The following is a 16347-nucleotide window of genomic DNA, read 5'->3' as shown; positions in this document are numbered from 1 at the left end:
CCCACAAATAAGTCCAGAAACTAAAAGGAAATCAGTGACCAAAATCCACATGAAACCCTGTATCCATCCTCTTTCCCTCCTCCGAGTCCCGATCCGTAACCTCCATCCTAATATCCGTTTTCATAACGATGCCGTTCTCCGGTGCCGAGCCAGGGACAATCGCGTCCTGGCTCCCGCCACGGTCGGTCTCGAGTCGTCGGTGCCGACTCATCCTGTACATAGTGCTCATGCGATTCGAGTATCCCTGTCCCGGCGTGTGCTTTTGGCTGTCGTATTTCTGGGCGTTAGAGGTGCCGAGCACCCGGGGCGCGTAGGTCTTAATGATCACTTGGAGGGCCGGGGCGGAGCCGCAGAATATTGCTTGTGTACAGTGTTAGATGATGGGAGTAGTACATTATGGAAGGGAGACTTACCGACGTAGCATTCAATACTGCACCAGTTGAGCGAGTCGGCGAGGTAGTAGTACTGGTCTTTGTTGTGGGCGAGCTTTTTGACAAAGTCGTAGCGTACGCAGCCCGCTGGGTCTAGTTAGATCGTGTCTTCAAACACGCCAGTAGTATATATTGTGAGATGGCGTACCTGCGATCGAGAGAATTCCTAGACCGAAGATACCGAAGAGCGCACCCTTCCTACGCTACTCGATGTTAGCATGTTGCTTTCATTCAGGCGATCTTGAGACACGCACGTTCGATATCTTGACGCTCCATAGAGTCGGCATCGGGACTATATAAATGAAAATGTCCAGGATGATATTTAGGATCCCATTCGCCTCGTAGAAAATTTGCTGTGCGTCGGGATTCATGCATTTGCCCGGCGCGGTTCCTTCCAGGTCCCAGAATTTCGAAACAGGGACGCACGAGACGATAACGACGATAATACTGGAGACCGAGAGACCGACGTTGATGAAAATCAGAGTATAAACAGACCATCGCATGAGGGGACGCTGATCGAGGCGCAGGTAGAACCATAGTAGGGAGAGTCGAACGAATAGGAGACCGGCGATGTAGACAATGCGAGTAGCCCAAACAGCCTAAGGGGGTTTATTAGGTGATTAGATAGAGTGCGGCGAGAAATTAAATACCTTGAGCATCGGGGTAAAGTCACTTTCTGAAATATCGTCGACTAGAAGGTGTTAGTTGGTGGAAGGCTTCATGGTCGTGCGACATACTGTGTCTGCCAACTCCATAGTAGGCCGCTGAAAGAGTCAGTCTAAGTTCCTTAAAGATGATTGTAGACGCTCACCAATTATGGACGATATGGATAGTCCGAATGTCAGAATCTTTGCTTTCCGTCAGTCAAGGCTAAAACGTGCTTGCCAGAAGTACGGACCGTTCCAATGACCATGAATACTATTCTATGTCAGTCCAGTCCTTCAAATGAATACAGGAAGGCATACCATCATCCGCACCCATCGCACGCAGAATCACCGCACGAGCATACACCCGCAGAGCGATCACTACCGTAATAAACGCCATAAATCCAATCCCCACCCCAAAGACCGTAGCCTGTCTTGACCCGGAGTCAATCCCCCGAGCATAGAGAGCGTGCGAGTCCATAATGAAAAAGCGATCGAATGAGCGAGAGAGCCGACGATCCAGTTCAAGGAAAAGCGCAAGGCGATCCCACCGTACATATAACCCCCATAAACTTCTGTCATATCCCCTGACGCGAGTTGCCTCAGCGAGTCAGAGTGCGGGATAATCCCCGACAGCTAAGATCTACATGTCTGGAGCAGAAGGAATGCCCAGTACGCCATCGACAGGGATCAGATGCTGCCCTAGGTGTCACTAGCTCCCGCCTCGATCGATCATTACCATAAGGATGGGACTATCAGCCCGAGTCCGGACGTTAACATCAATCCCAGCTCGTGTTCATTTGCAGGGAACAAAGAACCACAACAAGCCAAGCCGACTCATTCCTCGTGAAGGCCACGGTGAGGCGGACAAGAAGCTCCATGTGGAGAAATGCAGGGAACGAACCGAAATAGTTGAGACGCACAATGTCGAACTGACGTCTATAGTGCCAACAGGGACATGGATTCGAGCACACTCATTGAATCATGGCGATGGGGATCGACCGCCGCCGGCGTTTAGTCCTCCTCGGAGATCCACCTTTCTTGGGGGCGATATTGGCCAGGCGGATCCATCCGGTCGCCGTTCATGCACGCTGCAATCTCATTGAGCCTCGGATGTCGGAGACATACCCACTTGGTCGGAAGGGCGGTTCAGGGTGTCAGAAGTACGCCCGTGAAACGCTCTCCGAAAGTTTCTTGAATCGTGCCGTTGCATCTTGGCGATGCAGTTCCCTTCCCTCTTCGTCGACAGGCAGCCGACTTGCAGCTATTCTGGGGTGTCCAACAATCAGAGCAGCAGATGGTAGGGGCTTGAGTGTCTGGTGGGGTCAATAATGTGGGAGATAGTCCATCCTGTGCAGTATGAGTTGACGGCTCGTGCTCTTAGTGAGGGGACAAATATAAGGACGAGGATCGAGAAGCTACCACTTCCTATCTGACCCAAGATATCACAAATTCGTGTTTTCTGTCTCAATTCACGTACCATGACCAACTCGCAGAACAACGTCGCCCTCGTCTTCGGCGCGAGTGGGATCTCAGGATGGGCTGCGACGAAGAACCTCCTGACGTATCCAACTCCCACGACCTTCTCCCGTGTCGTTGGCCTGACCAACCGCCCTAAGACAGTCGAAGAAAGCGGTCTTCCTCAGGATCCGCGACTAGAACTGTACTCCGGGATTGACCTGCGGTCCAGCTTCGAGAATGTGGTTGCGCAGATGCAAAAGATCCCCAACCTGGACCAAATCACCCACATCTACTATCTCGGTACACACTCCCTTTGTTCACTCTCTCAACAGCCTCTAAAACCCAGACAGCCTATTCGAACGCCACTGCCTACTCCCAAAATGTCATGGACATCCGAGACATCAACGTCCACATGACCTACAACGCCGTGCACGCCAGCGACCAACTCTGCAAGAGCTTGAAATTCCTCGTCCTGCAGACAGGAACCAACGTATACAACTAACCCTCTTCCCCATTCATGCACACCTCGCAAACTAACAATCCTAGAACTACGGCGTCGCCGTCTTCCGCTACCAAGACAAGATCGAGATCAACCCGCCCCTCAAAGAAGACAACCCACGGATCCCGTCTCCCTGGGGCGACGAGATCTTCTACTACCGCCAGGTCGACCTAATCAAAGAAGCCTCGAAGGGCAAGCAGTGGAAATGGTGCGAGGTCCGACCGGATCAGATCGTCGGTATGTCATCCCATCTCCCTTAGACGCCCACTCAATAGCCGCATCACTGATTGATTTACTCCGTACGCAGGACACGTCCCCAGCCCAACCAGCATGACCTACGTCGAGCCCCTCGCCCTCTATCTCGCATTATACCGCTACGTGAACGGCCCCGGCTCCCGCGTGCAGTTCCCAGGCAGCCACAAATCCTACACCTACACATTCACGGACTCCTCGCAGGACATCATCAGCAAATCAGAAATCTACCTCTCCGTCGTCAAACCCGAGCAAGCACACGGCGAGGGGTTCAACATCGCAGACACCGAAACGCCAGGACCATGGAGCGTCAAATGGCCTCTTCTAGCAGACCACTTCGGTCTGGAGGCAGCAGGGCCCAGCGACGAGGGCTGGGTCGAGATCGATAAGTGGTGGCAGGAGCATGCGGAGGACTATAAGCGGATGTGTGCGGAGTATGGCCTCCAGTATCGGGTGATTGGCGAGGCGGCGTGGATCTTTTGTAAGGTTGGTTTCACGATGTTGCATCGCAATCGGGAGTTGAGTTTGCAGAAGATTCGAGGGCTGGGGTTCACGGAGGAGATTCCAGTGGGACAGAGTTATATTGATACGTTTGAGCATATGGCGAGGGAGAGGATTCTGCCGCCGAGTGAGGCGTTGAGAGGGGGTCAGTAGGTAAATAAGCTGTATAGGGGTCAGGACAACGGGTACCAAGTCGCGGTGCTATTTATAATTTTTTGGTGTTATTAGGTAAAGATTCAGGTAAATAAGTTCTCACATTCTACATTTGTAGGTGCGTCTTATTGAAACACAGCAAGGGTACTCCGTAAATAAAGATCTGACAACGTTGAAATCACACCGTTGCCCCGAGGGAGTGGACCACGTACATTCGGTAACTTAACTGACTCCTTGATGCCTCAGCCTTGTTTTTCTGCCCTGGCAGTTAACTATGTTAGTGACCAGGGCTCCACCGAGAGCTCCTCGTTGATTATGTAGATTGCTCTCAATACTGTGTCTGTTAAAGCTCAGACATACTTGAGAAACAGAAGAGGAAATCGGGTTAATCATCATATACAAAAATATTATATTCAAAAAGACGAGCTGAAAAGCTGATTATCGGTCGTCAAAGAAAAAAATCACGTAATGTCTAAATCCATAGAATAATAGTCCAACCAGAACGAAATATCCGAAATGAACATCATCATCCATGTCAACCGTTTAAACACGGACGGTGGTGGCGTCAACATCAATGGTCTTCCACAGAAGGTAGAGGTAGTCGCCGTCGCGGTCCTTGTTGATGTCCGAGGACATGCCCTGGAAGCCCATGTCACCAAGAGCGTCAGAAGACAGCGAATCCTCAGAGCGGTACAGCTGAACGTCCGTGATCTTGTTGGAGTTGTTCTCCTGAGGCTGGGGGAGCAAGTAGCGGTAATCGCCACCGGCACCGGAAGCAAGATCGTCGTGGCCCTCCTCCTCGCTCTCCTGGATGACAACCTGCACGTTGGAAGCGGCATCTTCGACCTGGGTAGTCCAGACGGGGACAAGCCAGACATAGCTGTGGAGAGAAATCAGGAATTAGCGGGCTTGCATCAACAGAGAGGGGTGGAACCGAGAAAAGCTTACTCTCCACCATAGCCCTTGTTCACATCGGCCTTGCCGTTGTCGACCATTCTGATAGCATCGTTGGGCTCGCTGAACTCGCTGTCGCCAGTCTCGACCTATTGTACTGTTAGAAAACAATTCCTTGGCCAGTACGAAGGATGCCTTACCTTGATATCAGAAAGGAAGCGGTTCTGCTTGAGGGTCACGGTGAATTCAACCTCAGTGTCCTCCTTCGGCTCGGATCCACCAGTGACAGCGTCGGTGTGGATGGTAATTCCGGGGCCATCGAAGATACGCTCGTAGATCTTGTAGCTGTCGCCCTTGCCGACGGTGACTATGCGAGCAAAAAATGTCAGCCAAAGAACAGAAACGGTAGTTCATAAGGTATAGTAAACGGCAATACTAACACGACTGTTCGGTCGACTTCTTCTCACTGATCGTCTCCTGGGTCGAGATCTGCTTGACGCTGGAAAAGGCGGTTTCCAGCTGCGAGGAAGTCTCCATACCCGCGCTGACCTTGGCTTCGGCGACGCCGTACGAGGCACCAAGCTCGATTCCGGAGCTGACGGATTCAGACTCCGTCTTGGTCTGCGAGCTAGTCTCCTCCAGGAAGTTTGATCGCACAATTTCGTAGGACGTGTCGATAGTCCGCTTGAACGAAGACTCGGTGTTGTCGGGGTTATCGACCTCCTGGAGCAGGCTATAGCGGAACCTTCCAGACATCTTCACATCGACCGTCTTGGGCTGGTAAGCACGACGAACGAGACCGTTCTCAACAGGAACAGCGCCCGTCAAGGGCTGGATGGCCACCGCCGTGAAGAGAGCGGTGTTGCGCAGGGTAGTCCACATTGTGAATGAGAAAGAGGGTATAATTATGAATGAGAGACTTGAAATTGTTATGTTAATGAAAGGACGGAAACCGTTGCAGGCCCGGGTTTAAGAAGAATGAAAGTGGTAGTGCAAGTTTTCTTTTTTCTTTCAACACTCCTGCAGGAATTCCCAGCGGTTTATATAGGTTTGAAGATATTCTCCCGCATCGGCTTGGCCGTTAGCTTGTTCTCGATTCCATCCCGCCAAGAGATCCAAGTAATGAAAACCATCACTCGGGGCCAATGATGAGGAGGCTCCAATGTTGGCCCCCTGGCGTGCCTTGTCGGCGCTTAGATTGGGATGGCCTAACGAGCATACGGGGTAGTAGTGTCGAGTCGAAGAACAGGGGCCTTACGTGAGAGAAAATACTCCGCAGGAACATGGTAGTGGCGTATGCCAAGGGGGGCGAGGGTGCTGACAAGGCTGAGAATGAGAAGGATCATCTGTTTCATCAGATGTCACCTAAGCTACTATTGAGTGGATTTCGCTCAATGTTGAGACTTCAGAGTCTGGTAGCGCCGCCTTGGTCGAATTCTATTTGCGTTCTCTGCATTCTGGGGTATGGCTGTACGGACTACGGAGTATCCGAGCAAGTCCGCCTCGGCGGGTCTTTGACTGCCGCTAGAAGCCAGGGTCCACCTGAAATAACGATCAACCGGGTGATCTTTTGACAAGAGAATGTGATTCCATTCTCACACCTATGGGTAATAACTCTTGACAGTGAACTGATCAGTGGGAAAGAGTAACGATAAGCAAATGTCTAAAGCCCGTAATCTGCAAGACGGGAGGCTCACAGGGAGAGAAGGAGGCGCGTAGACGAGCTGAAGCCTGAAGGATGAGAAACTCCAGGGCCCCTGCACATGCCAAGACCTTCCGCGTGGGCGCGTATTTCTTGGCAGGAACAGTCCACCAGGCACTAATCGTGTAACCATGGGCCATCAACATTGACCATCATCTATGGACCCATCATTGAGGCTGGCCGCAAGCCAGTCTCGATACCAATACGATATGGGTGGCCGTGGCGTGCTGTGACCAAGGTAGGCCCGGTTCGTGTGGTCGAGATGAAAGAATGTGTGCTTTCTACCGGTGATTTCTTGTCCAATACTACCGGACACGTGCATTCAAACAGCCCAGAGGGTTCTCTCTGCCTAATCATGTCCAAACTGCGGAGTGGAATCTACTCCGTAGGCTGCATCTGCATCCAGACGGGTCAGGGGCACTGCACTGCCGTACGGAGTCCTAATTTGATGATCCTCGGAAGCGACATGGGGGCCGTTTCAGCCAAACAATCGAACAATTTGACAGATCAACCGGCCATCACCCTCACCCGGCTAAGTGTCAACAAACAGAACCACTTAGAGCAAGCACGATAGTCGGGCCGTAGGCCATGGCCATATGTTAACTGCAAATTATACAATGATTGCGTCGATCCGCCAGTTAGCCTCGATAGTTGATGGGTCGTGGAGGGTCCCGCTATAGGAGTAGCCTCAACAGACCAGCGGGAAAATCAGGGGCTTAAAGGCCTGCTCCGCCCCCAATCTAGAATAGTGCACCATTTTGTATTCTCAGCGAAGATTTTTTGGGCCCCAAAGCGGCAGGGGAAATGGAACCACCGAAGTAATGCCGCATGTGTGCTGTTCAAACGTCATGAGGGATCAGGTTTATTCCGACAAACACTCAAAATCAGACTCGGTGATGGTCTTTGTAGAGCCGCTAGCAAGACTCGATGATCAGAGATGGCTGGTGGTGATTGATCGATGAATGTGCTCGGATGGTTGTCTTGTGCAAGATTGCACGATCCTGCGAGAGTCGGAGACAGCGAATATCACGTGGTCGCCAGACTGCCTTAACCACATCGAGTCGTTTTTACGAGCATTCAGCCTAGTTACGAGGATTTTCAATCTGGTCGAGTCCAGGAACTGGTTCATGAAAGTCTTCGCTGTTGGCAATATTGTCAGAAGTGTTAGTTTAGTTACAGTTCACATAATTGACCAGTAAAGTCAGTCACGAACACTCTATCCGGAACTCCCCAGCGACGAGGTACATAAAACTTGGTTTTGAAAATAAAATAAGAATGAAGACCCCTGCCTACTTAATATCTGACAGCATCCGGCACCACAGTATACAAAGTGCAGGTTACCTCCATGGGTCCCGGATTTAGACTACGAAATGAGTACTCCAGTCGGTTAGTTAAATGGTTATAGTTTTGAATAAGCATCATATTCATGTTAGTGCGTTGTTTCTCGCCGAGCCCGTTGTGGAGCATGTCAAGTCGATGATAGTCGCCCAAAAATGGGGACTCAAAGTGGAAACCCAATGGTATTCTCAGCCTCACGATGGTTAAATGAATTAAACCTCAAAATCCGACAGACGCAAGCCTAACCGTTTACGAAGCACCCAATGACCATCAACTCCGAGATTTGGACCAGATATCTTCTCAACAATACCCATCTAGTGGGTCCAACAGGGGACATTTGGCCCCTGTTGTGCATCGATGGAGCTTGATGCTTGATAAATGTCTAGGCACCCTATGATGCGCTTTGCGGAATGTGGATTGTTAAAGTCCGTCTGTTTAAGGCAACCTGACGTATTATTCGAACAGCAATCAACATTATGTTACTTTGGCGGAAGCATCGGACGGTAAACCTTGGTAGTTCCTCGGAGTCTGCGGGATCTGAGTTTGCGTTCTATCCAATGGCAAAGAATGTGTAGAGTTGGAACTAGATTTCACAAATTAAACAGTGAGATTTTACCGGATATATTAGAAAAACAGGTTAGTGTGACAGATTGTGTCATTGCGCCTCAATCCATAAATTACCCAGGTTGCAACGGACCTTGCTTATTTCGCACCCTTCTCATCACGACATAGCCGAATCGCCGGTGGGCGACATTCCCCGGTCGACAAGGTGGACAGGTCCGAGAATAGTCTTGTTCACTACCCCTTATCACTCTTGCCATACCCTGTCTGGTACCAATGACACCTACTCCCATTTGTGTGCCATGTACATAGCTTAGCGATTAACATTTGCAACAGCACAATTGCAACCACACAGCCCTTCCGTCAGTTTATAGGCTTTCCTTCTAGACTTCAGAGTTGATCGCCCAGATATCAGGTCATTTCTACTTCAGCCTGAACTGAGTGATTGTGATGAGCGAAAAGTGACTGCATTTTTGGGGTGCCTATTGGCCGGTGTGATGACTCGGACAACTATTAATTGAGGCTTGTCGTCATTACGGAGGATAAAACCATAATAATTCCCCAGCAGAATTGTAGGCATAGGTTCAAAGACAAGAATGAGCATAAAAGAAGCGGAAACTGGAGAGGAAGCGATGCGGATACGTTTTATTGCCGATTAATGAGCAAAGACTAACGTGGGACGTGTGACTTTAAGTGTAAGCGACTCTTCTTCCGGGAGGGCTGTTTTATCGAGTAAGGCACAATCGGCGTAACGTTTTGCGAGTTTTCCTTTGCTTGATCAGAGACAGGCAATCGGTGCCTTTCGAGTTCGAACAGGAGCTATATTCGCTGTATAAGATGGGACAAACACTCTTCAAAAGCCTGTCATACCTAGGGAAAGTTCAATGTCAGACAGTCATTTGAAATCGGAGTTTCCAAATAGCTTCCGATCAGCCTTCAGTTATTTGACCCATTAACGAGGAGACCCTTCATCCAAGAATTGCCACTGCTGGGCATAAACCAATGATTTCGTTGAGCTGAGCGCTCACCTTCTTCTTCTTCTTTTTTTCTTTTTTTTCTTTTTTTCCCCCCTTGAAGCAGCACGGATATCACAAGTGGTATCACCTTCCAGTACTGTCTTACCTTTGATTTTCTCTTTTTCACGTTTTCTCTTTTCCTTTCGTTCAGCCCCTTGGTTCATACTATATTTTTTGTTTCGGGCCGCCACCCTTCGAAGCATGAGCCAGAAAAGATCATAAACCACTACTTCAAATTCACAATAAAAAGAATTAGATCGTCTCAGATTGACTTTCAGCGGTCGAATCTAACGATCTGTTGATTCATAATCATTCTAATCCAGCACTGACTAGCTCCATCAACTCCTCGAAAGCCAGTCCATCAACTATCTCACGCCAACAAGTTATCTTCCCCAAGGGTATTCTGCGTATACCTCGCATTGAACTTCAACACCCTTTTCACATCATTGTAATCCCGAACGCTCAGCGACAGAGGCTGCTGGCTAACAAACCACTTCACCTGCTCCGTGCAAGGCGGTGTAGTCAGCGAGCCGGTATAATCGTACACAGGGTTCAAATCGAGATGTCTGCTCAGCGCATGGAAGTCAAGGGGCCCTGTCTGTGTGGAGTTTCCTGGCTCGGCGATCTCTTCGCAATGGTTGAATATGGAGTCGAAGGGGGCGAAGGAGGGTTGGTTCTCGGTCAACTGGAAGAGAAAGCCGACGACTGCGGTTTCGTCTTGGAGAGCGTTAGTATACCGGAAGATATGAGAGTGTGGGGTGATGGTGGGGTGAGAGTGGTATGCGTCACGTACTTCCTGTCTGAAAGACGAAGTGAGCTTCCATGGGGAAGTACTCTCCGTTGACGCGATGCTCACTAGGCGTGTGGAAGTGGAATTGTTTCAGAGGGTATTGGCTGCCATTCATGAGCAGAGACCCCTGGCCGAGAACCTCCAGACCGGAGCCGATGTTTTCGAATGTAGAGGTATTGGCGCTGGGAATGTTGAGACGAAGGGATCCAGGAGCAGCGAAGCCTATTTCCTCGGTGATGATATCGATGGGGGACTGATGACGGCCTGAAGCACAGGCACCATTGTTGGAAGGGTCGAGATCATGCCAGTGAAGGGGGCCAGTGTCTCCATTGTAGGTGAAGTCGTTGATTTTGACCTCCGAGTCGCGAGGGATGATAATTCGAGAACGATCGATAGCGTAGGCAAGAGCTGTGCTTACTAGAGGAAGAAGAGAGAGGAGCTTCATGTTGGCAAAATGTTAGATGAGAAAGAGAAAGCAGATGGCGCTCAGCGACGAACTGTCTCATAGAAAGTCGTACCTGAGATTATATATCCCCTCCAGTGCCACTGAGTACCCGAGCCACTTTACTCCGGTTGTACAATCTATCAGACCACGATCCACAGGTCTGGCGACGGCCAATCTCTGGTCCGCTTCATCTCGCCGCAGCGTCTCTTAACGGAGTTTTCCGACTAGTCTGCCGGCGTGGCTATACTAGAGCTTGTCAAAGTCTGTATCGTGTATTCACTGCCATTTGGGAGGCGTCGTCCCACGCGGGGATACACAAGAGCATTGGCATATCTATCTTGGGCAGGGATATTCGACATGACGGGACGTTGCGACAATATTAGCGAGAGTCTCCGCAAAATCGTTATCAGGATCGAGGAGCAGAGTGCGGCACAGCGATCCAAGCACGGGGAAAGCATGGGAATCGAAGACAAGTTCTGACATGCCAAGGGCCGGTGTCTTGACTGACGTGGATTGCTGCGCTCGCGTGGGAATATGTACAACCGTTATTGCTTAATTAATTTGGCGACGTCGGATGAATCATCCTATGTGGGACACATTTTCGATGTGCCCTAAAAGTGGCATGGATAGAGGATTGTAGATTCCCGTGATAGAAGCAGATATTGTCATTAAATTATATCGGAAGAAAGACATTGTTAACAATCCTCTAAACATCTCTCAAACGTAGCGTCGGATCTCGCCTTCTCGTAGCCGACTTTCTCCCGAGAATCTTCGCCAAGTCTCTCTCCACATCTTTAGGCCTGACATCGTGCTTCTTGGCTGATTTGACAGGCCCGTGGCTCGGGGAATTAAGTTCATAAATAAATTGAGCGTTACGTGAGTCCCCCACTCGAATAAATTGTTCAGTCTGCGATGCGGCTGCGTGGGGAATAGTTGAGTTGTTCAAACCGGGAATTCGATAAGATCTCGATGAAGTCTTTTGCGCAATAACTTCTGCGAATCGCAGACTAAATCTCCCTAAAAACAATCCATGGTGAAGAGAAGTGTCCTACAAAGCGACTAGTCACATAGACCTTCAATCCCGGATTCTGTTCCGCCAAGAACCATGCAATCTCTCCCAATAGCCGGTGAGTTACATCTTGTCTGAGGAGTTAATCTGAATCAGTCCAGGGTCCACAATACCACAGGCTACATTTCCAGCCACTCGTTAAAGACTCCTTAGAAAGTGGAAGCTCTGGTCAATCCACAAATGGTAGCACCCCGAGCCACGCCTGGCGCTCATCTTCATCTCTGGCCTCGCGACGCAAAAATCTCTCGATTTCTTCTACAAGTTGTTTCTTGCAGAGTTCGTAGTCGGTCTCACTAACTCTACCATCCCAGTGTTTGAAACTCCCCGTATCCTTAATGAAATCGTCCATAAGTTGCACACCCTGGGCCCACAAATCTGCATCTGCTTCCTGTTGCTGGACTTCGGCAGCTGACAATTGCAAGGGCCACGGTATCACCGGGGAGCCGTCAGATTTTGCACCGACGATGTCTATCCGTTCTTTTTCCACGTCTCTGAGAAGGCTGTTGAGGCACGGTTCGTAGTCCATTATCGTCAACCCGGGAATGACACTCACTTGATGACGGAGTGTATTCTGGCCCTGTAACGCTTGGAAGGCATCTGGGTTGGCTTGAAACGATCGGACGAAGTATAGATTGTGCAGCGTCTGAGCTTGATGCAATTCCTTGGCTTTTTGTTGTTCATCAAGGCTAAGAGAATCAAAGTTTGCGGGAAGATGAACTTTTCCTAGTTCTTCAGGGGCAGGACCATGGTATTCAAGAAAAGCAGGATGTTTGGCCTGCATAAAAAGCGGGCATGCGCTGATGGATTGCCAATCGATGATGCCTAAAATCTTGGTGGGCTCGTTTGGGTCGACAAAGATATTCTGCAGGTTGAGATCCCCATGCCATAGGACTGATGAATGGGTTGCTGCATGCTGCGGAAGGACATAAGAAGCAACCTTGAGGTACTGGTTCAGCGTGAACAGCTTCTTTGCAGCGCTAGGCTGGTATTGCCGAGGTCCATTGAACAGACCTTCCGGCATTAACGGGTATCTGGTATATGCCTTCGCAGTGGCAATCTCCCTGTTTGCGATCGCTACCATGAACTCCTCGAGTGTGTTCCCTAAATTTGCATGGTTATCAGTAAACACGATCCAGATCTTTGCAAAGCAAAAGAACTCACATGGTCCGCGATCGATATCTAGCTTTCCTCTTCCGAAATCGAAAAATGCACGATGATTGGTAGGTCCAATGCTGAACTTCGAGCTTTGTGTCTCATTTCCGTCGCTTTCGATAAATAACGATGCCGTTGGATCGAGATTCGTGGGGAGATCCTCCTTGTAGTACAAAGATCCAAACTTTCTAAACTTTGTAGCAACAAGGGACTGCTCAAGACTGACAATCTGTAGCACAATCTGGGCTTTCTGTTTTCCCTTCATGTTCTCCCATACATCACTCAACGTCACACCAGCCTGTTTTTCCATAATGATATACTCGGCTCCGACAGGGTTGTCTGACGCTCTAGAGCTCCATGCATAAACGCGGGGAACTGGTAGGCCAAGGTCATTCCGCAACTGGAGAAGTCAGTTTTAACGATGTCACACAAGCAGATAGATTTCATACGAAGTCCATAGTTGCAACCTCACTGGCAGTGGTAAAATGAGGCCTTCCTGCATTGGGATTTGGTAGTTTGGCAACCACCTCTCGGCCATCGTTCATAGTAAGCAAGAACACTTTATTGTACTGACCCTCTGTCATTTTGGTAATTCGAACGCAAGCTTCCGATCCAATAGCAGAGGCAGCCACGTCCACAAGCTTTGGCAAGTTAAACTTGACGTAGCGACACGCCAACTGCTCTTGTTCACGCCACAGCCATCGGCCTGAAGTGAACCGATTGAGCGCCTCCATATCGTGGGCCATGTCTAGAGTATGAAAGTTCCGCGGTGTGCGATATCTTGCGTCGTGCCGTCTCACAGGTTCGTGACTCATATATCCCTGATTTTTCTCTGATTGACGCACTGTGCGGGTGTCAGAAGGGAAGTGAGCTTTCGTTGAACTGCGCCAAAAGGGCAATCCCAAGGGCCGTGTTCCACTAAACGCATTGCTCAAGCTACGCCTGCAAAGAGCTCTCATGATGCCCACGAACCTTGGAACAAGGAGAATGAAGTTCCCGAGCGCCTGCGGATGAATCGTGGACAACCCTCTTGGTCTTGGCGGTCTATGAATAGCCCGCTTGGGGTGAATACATGTCTACATTCACTTTGTCGTAGGGCACCATCTAAATTAAATCAGTTCAGCTTCGCTTTCATAGCTCCGAGTTCTCTCACTAGGATGAGGTCCATGTTGTCAACCGAGAGGACGTTCCTGAGGATATAGGAAGATATTAACAGTCCTGCTTTACTGAGATATCACACATGGGCAACAACGTTAAATAATGTATTTTTTTTTTTTTTTTTTTTTTTTTTTTTTTTTTTTTTTTTTTTTGGAATTGAGACATTGATAAAATCCAGATCATGCATACTTCTAACGGGAAAAGTATGAAGCAGATTGAAGGGTTCATCTCCATCATCCGCATCATGCAAGCTCCCTCAGTCGATCCAGTGCTTTCTTGAACGAGCTCTCTGTGTCTAGAGGCTGACTGAAAATGTCTAAATAAAATTCATTAGCCTTGTAATATTCTATCTTCTCACAACAATTATCAAACATACCATTCAAATCCTTCCCCAGTCTAGCACCTCCAGACCCTCCCAGCCGAGAAAACAGTTTCGTCAAGTCAGCTGAAATCCCCTCATACAGTTTCAAGATCGAACAGAACCTATCCGTCTGTGCATTGAAGATGTAACTTGCCTCTGTCTGTTCACCGTACGACAACTGAACCTGAGACCGAGCTATACCATTGTCAGTAAACGAAAAGTAGACTCATGATAAACGAGCAACCTACTCAACGCATTAAACTTCGGCCACTGGAACTGACTCGCCAGTCCGTCTTTCGGGTGCTTCGCAAACGTCGCCCAAGCATCACGCATATAAGCCGCCGCCCCAGCTTCATACTCTGTATCATCGACCTCGGTAACCGCAGGAGCCGTCCCAAAGAGCGGGAGAAGATCAGAGGTATGATACGCGGATCCGACAGGAACGATATAAGTATTGCTATAGTTCCCACCATAGTACCTGTATCGCCAGACCGGAACGTCATGCTGTTTTCGATATCCCGCAGCCTCGGCCGCGGGGCAGGTGAAGCCGGCGAGAGTGAGAAGGTCGCCGAGGGGCTTGATTAGGGTTATGGGAAGTGCGGAAACCTGTTCGGCGGTGAGATTTGAGTATGCGAGCGCCGTTATGAGGAAGAAGCCGGCCTCGTTGTCCGTGTTTCCTGTCATGAAGGGGATCCGAGCGAAGTTGCCGGCTTTGGCTTCAGCGGCGATGTCTTTGGGGACGATCTCCCCGTCGCCAACGGGGAGAAAGCCACCGACAAGGCCCTGACTGCCTATCGAAGCGATGGCGGTTAAGAGGTCCTCTTGACTCTTGGATCTCATGCAGGACACCGTGTCTTCGCCGGCGTCTGAGCCACCGCATCCTAGACTACTGGAGACGTTGAACCAGGATTCGCGAATATCAGCGGTGCCGGAGGATGCTGAGAGTGATGAGCTGGCAGCACCAGAGTGGGCGATGAGTGCGTTTGCAATGGGGTCTTTGGGATAACTGTATGCCAGGAAGTCTGTAGAGAGACCGCCTGCCGACTGTCCGAAGACTGTGATTCGAGAGGGATCACCTCCGAAGCGTTCGATATTGTCTCTCGTCCATTCCAGCGCAAGACGTTGGTCCAGCAATCCCACGTTCCATGGCTGACCCGGTGCTCCGGAGAACCCAAATATGTTGAGACGGTAGTTGAAAGAAACCACTACCACGTCGTTCTCATCTGCGAGGATAGACCCATCGTAGACGGCACTCGAAGCACTACCGATCGAGAAGCCTGGATAGTCAGCGGGCTGTTTGCATTGTTGCCAGCGATGGCTCACCTCCGCCATAAATCCAAAACAGCACCGCTTTCTTCTTCTCGCCTTCTTGGGGCTTTGTCCAGATATTGATGGTCAAGCAATCTTCATCTAGAACACTGTCTTCTTGTGAAAGGGCTCTGGTGATCTTCTCGCCGACGGGACCACCAAGGTGTGCCTGGCGCATGGGGATGCGGTTCGAGGGACAATCGCTATATTAGTTAGTATCATTGCCACCACAGACGATTTCTACTTACGGGCTCTATTCAAATTAGCCGTGAATTAGCCATGAGTATCGTTATTGTAAGAGCACTCACATAAGACGTCGCATCGAGCACTCCGCTTGCCCGGCCCACAGAAACAGGCGCTGCAAAGCGCAACTCAGCCTTCGGTGGCTTTGCATACGGAATGCCCAAGTACTCGGAGACATCGGACCTCAGAGACGAAGCTTTTCCTTTCACGAGACCGCTAGTCGTATTCACCGTGTCACCCACAGAGGAGGCATTGGCAGCTGAACGCGACCAGAGGATAGAGTATGAGAGGACATAGATAAAGACCTGTTTCCAGTACATTGTGGCGTGTTGGATGCTCTGTATCTTTGCTAGAGCTGCCGTAGAAGTG

At 49.8% G+C, this 16347-nt stretch overlaps 6 protein-coding genes across 6 annotated transcripts; 1 reads left to right on the top strand and 5 right to left on the bottom strand.

Annotated features, from left to right (window-relative positions):
* Window positions 1-31: 31 nt before the first annotated feature.
* Window positions 32-1556, bottom strand: P170DRAFT_450379 (uncharacterized protein; the record flags this gene model as incomplete). The annotated part of the gene is made up of 8 exons (XM_024851121.1): window positions 32-360; window positions 414-524; window positions 682-1030; window positions 1082-1122; window positions 1169-1195; window positions 1243-1279; window positions 1330-1349; window positions 1397-1556. 8 exons carry the CDS (start codon window positions 1554-1556, stop codon window positions 32-34), a joined length of 1074 nt encoding a protein of 357 aa, XP_024699506.1.
* Window positions 1557-2315: 759 nt separating this feature from the next.
* Window positions 2316-3986, top strand: P170DRAFT_416668 (SDR family oxidoreductase). The gene is made up of 4 exons (XM_024847135.1): window positions 2316-2836; window positions 2887-3026; window positions 3083-3272; window positions 3343-3986. Exons 1-4 carry the CDS (start codon window positions 2557-2559, stop codon window positions 3939-3941), a joined length of 1209 nt encoding a protein of 402 aa, XP_024699505.1. The 5' UTR covers window positions 2316-2556; the 3' UTR covers window positions 3942-3986.
* Window positions 3987-4329: 343 nt separating this feature from the next.
* P170DRAFT_392296 (uncharacterized protein) lies at window positions 4330-5832 on the bottom strand. The gene is made up of 4 exons (XM_024845971.1): window positions 5276-5832; window positions 5036-5202; window positions 4890-4984; window positions 4330-4821 (listed from the first exon to the last, which is right to left on the bottom strand). Exons 1-4 carry the CDS (start codon window positions 5715-5717, stop codon window positions 4485-4487), a joined length of 1041 nt encoding a protein of 346 aa, XP_024699504.1. The 5' UTR covers window positions 5718-5832; the 3' UTR covers window positions 4330-4484.
* A 3990-nt stretch (window positions 5833-9822) lies between these two features.
* On the bottom strand, window positions 9823-10687 carry P170DRAFT_416663 (carbonic anhydrase family protein; the record flags this gene model as incomplete). The annotated part of the gene is made up of 2 exons (XM_024847134.1): window positions 9823-10169; window positions 10246-10687. 2 exons carry the CDS (start codon window positions 10685-10687, stop codon window positions 9823-9825), a joined length of 789 nt encoding a protein of 262 aa, XP_024699503.1.
* A 1238-nt stretch (window positions 10688-11925) lies between these two features.
* P170DRAFT_467934 (aminoglycoside phosphotransferase family protein) lies at window positions 11926-13654 on the bottom strand (the record flags this gene model as incomplete). Its single annotated transcript, XM_024852505.1, has 3 exons — window positions 11926-12857; window positions 12918-13308; window positions 13358-13654. 3 exons carry the CDS (start codon window positions 13652-13654, stop codon window positions 11926-11928), a joined length of 1620 nt encoding a protein of 539 aa, XP_024699502.1.
* Window positions 13655-14308: 654 nt separating this feature from the next.
* Window positions 14309-16298, bottom strand: P170DRAFT_430105 (cholinesterase; the record flags this gene model as incomplete). Its single annotated transcript, XM_024847931.1, has 6 exons — window positions 14309-14382; window positions 14443-14622; window positions 14676-15704; window positions 15751-15938; window positions 15984-15988; window positions 16044-16298. The coding sequence occupies 6 exons, from the start codon at window positions 16296-16298 to the stop codon at window positions 14309-14311; spliced, it is 1731 nt and encodes a 576-aa protein (XP_024699501.1).
* Window positions 16299-16347: the final 49 nt, after the last annotated feature.

The sequence above is a fragment of the Aspergillus steynii genome, assembly GCF_002849105.1.
Source record: "Aspergillus steynii IBT 23096 chromosome Unknown P170scaffold_9, whole genome shotgun sequence".
NCBI classification, from domain to species: Eukaryota; Fungi; Ascomycota; class Eurotiomycetes; order Eurotiales; family Aspergillaceae; genus Aspergillus; species Aspergillus steynii.
The sequence above is the reverse complement of the archived record's forward strand: the minus strand, read 5'-3'. Positions and strand labels throughout refer to the sequence as shown.

Excerpts from the sequence above, each read along its gene's own strand:
- P170DRAFT_416668 (XM_024847135.1), top strand. The coding sequence starts at position 2,557 with ATGACCAACTCGCAGAACAACGTCGCCCTCGTCTTCGGCGCGAGTGGG. Across the intron at positions 3,027-3,082 it reads TCCTGCAGACAGGAACCAAC|AACTACGGCGTCGCCGTCTT; the intron begins GTATACAACTAA and ends TAACAATCCTAG. Across the intron at positions 3,273-3,342 it reads CCGACCGGATCAGATCGTCG|GACACGTCCCCAGCCCAACC; the intron begins GTATGTCATCCC and ends CTCCGTACGCAG.
- P170DRAFT_392296 (XM_024845971.1), bottom strand. The coding sequence starts at position 5,717 with ATGTGGACTACCCTGCGCAACACCGCTCTCTTCACGGCGGTGGCCATC. Across the intron at positions 5,203-5,275 it reads GAAGTCGACCGAACAGTCGT|TCACCGTCGGCAAGGGCGAC; the intron begins GTTAGTATTGCC and ends TTGCTCGCATAG. Across the intron at positions 4,985-5,035 it reads GCTTCCTTTCTGATATCAAG|GTCGAGACTGGCGACAGCGA; the intron begins GTAAGGCATCCT and ends ACAGTACAATAG.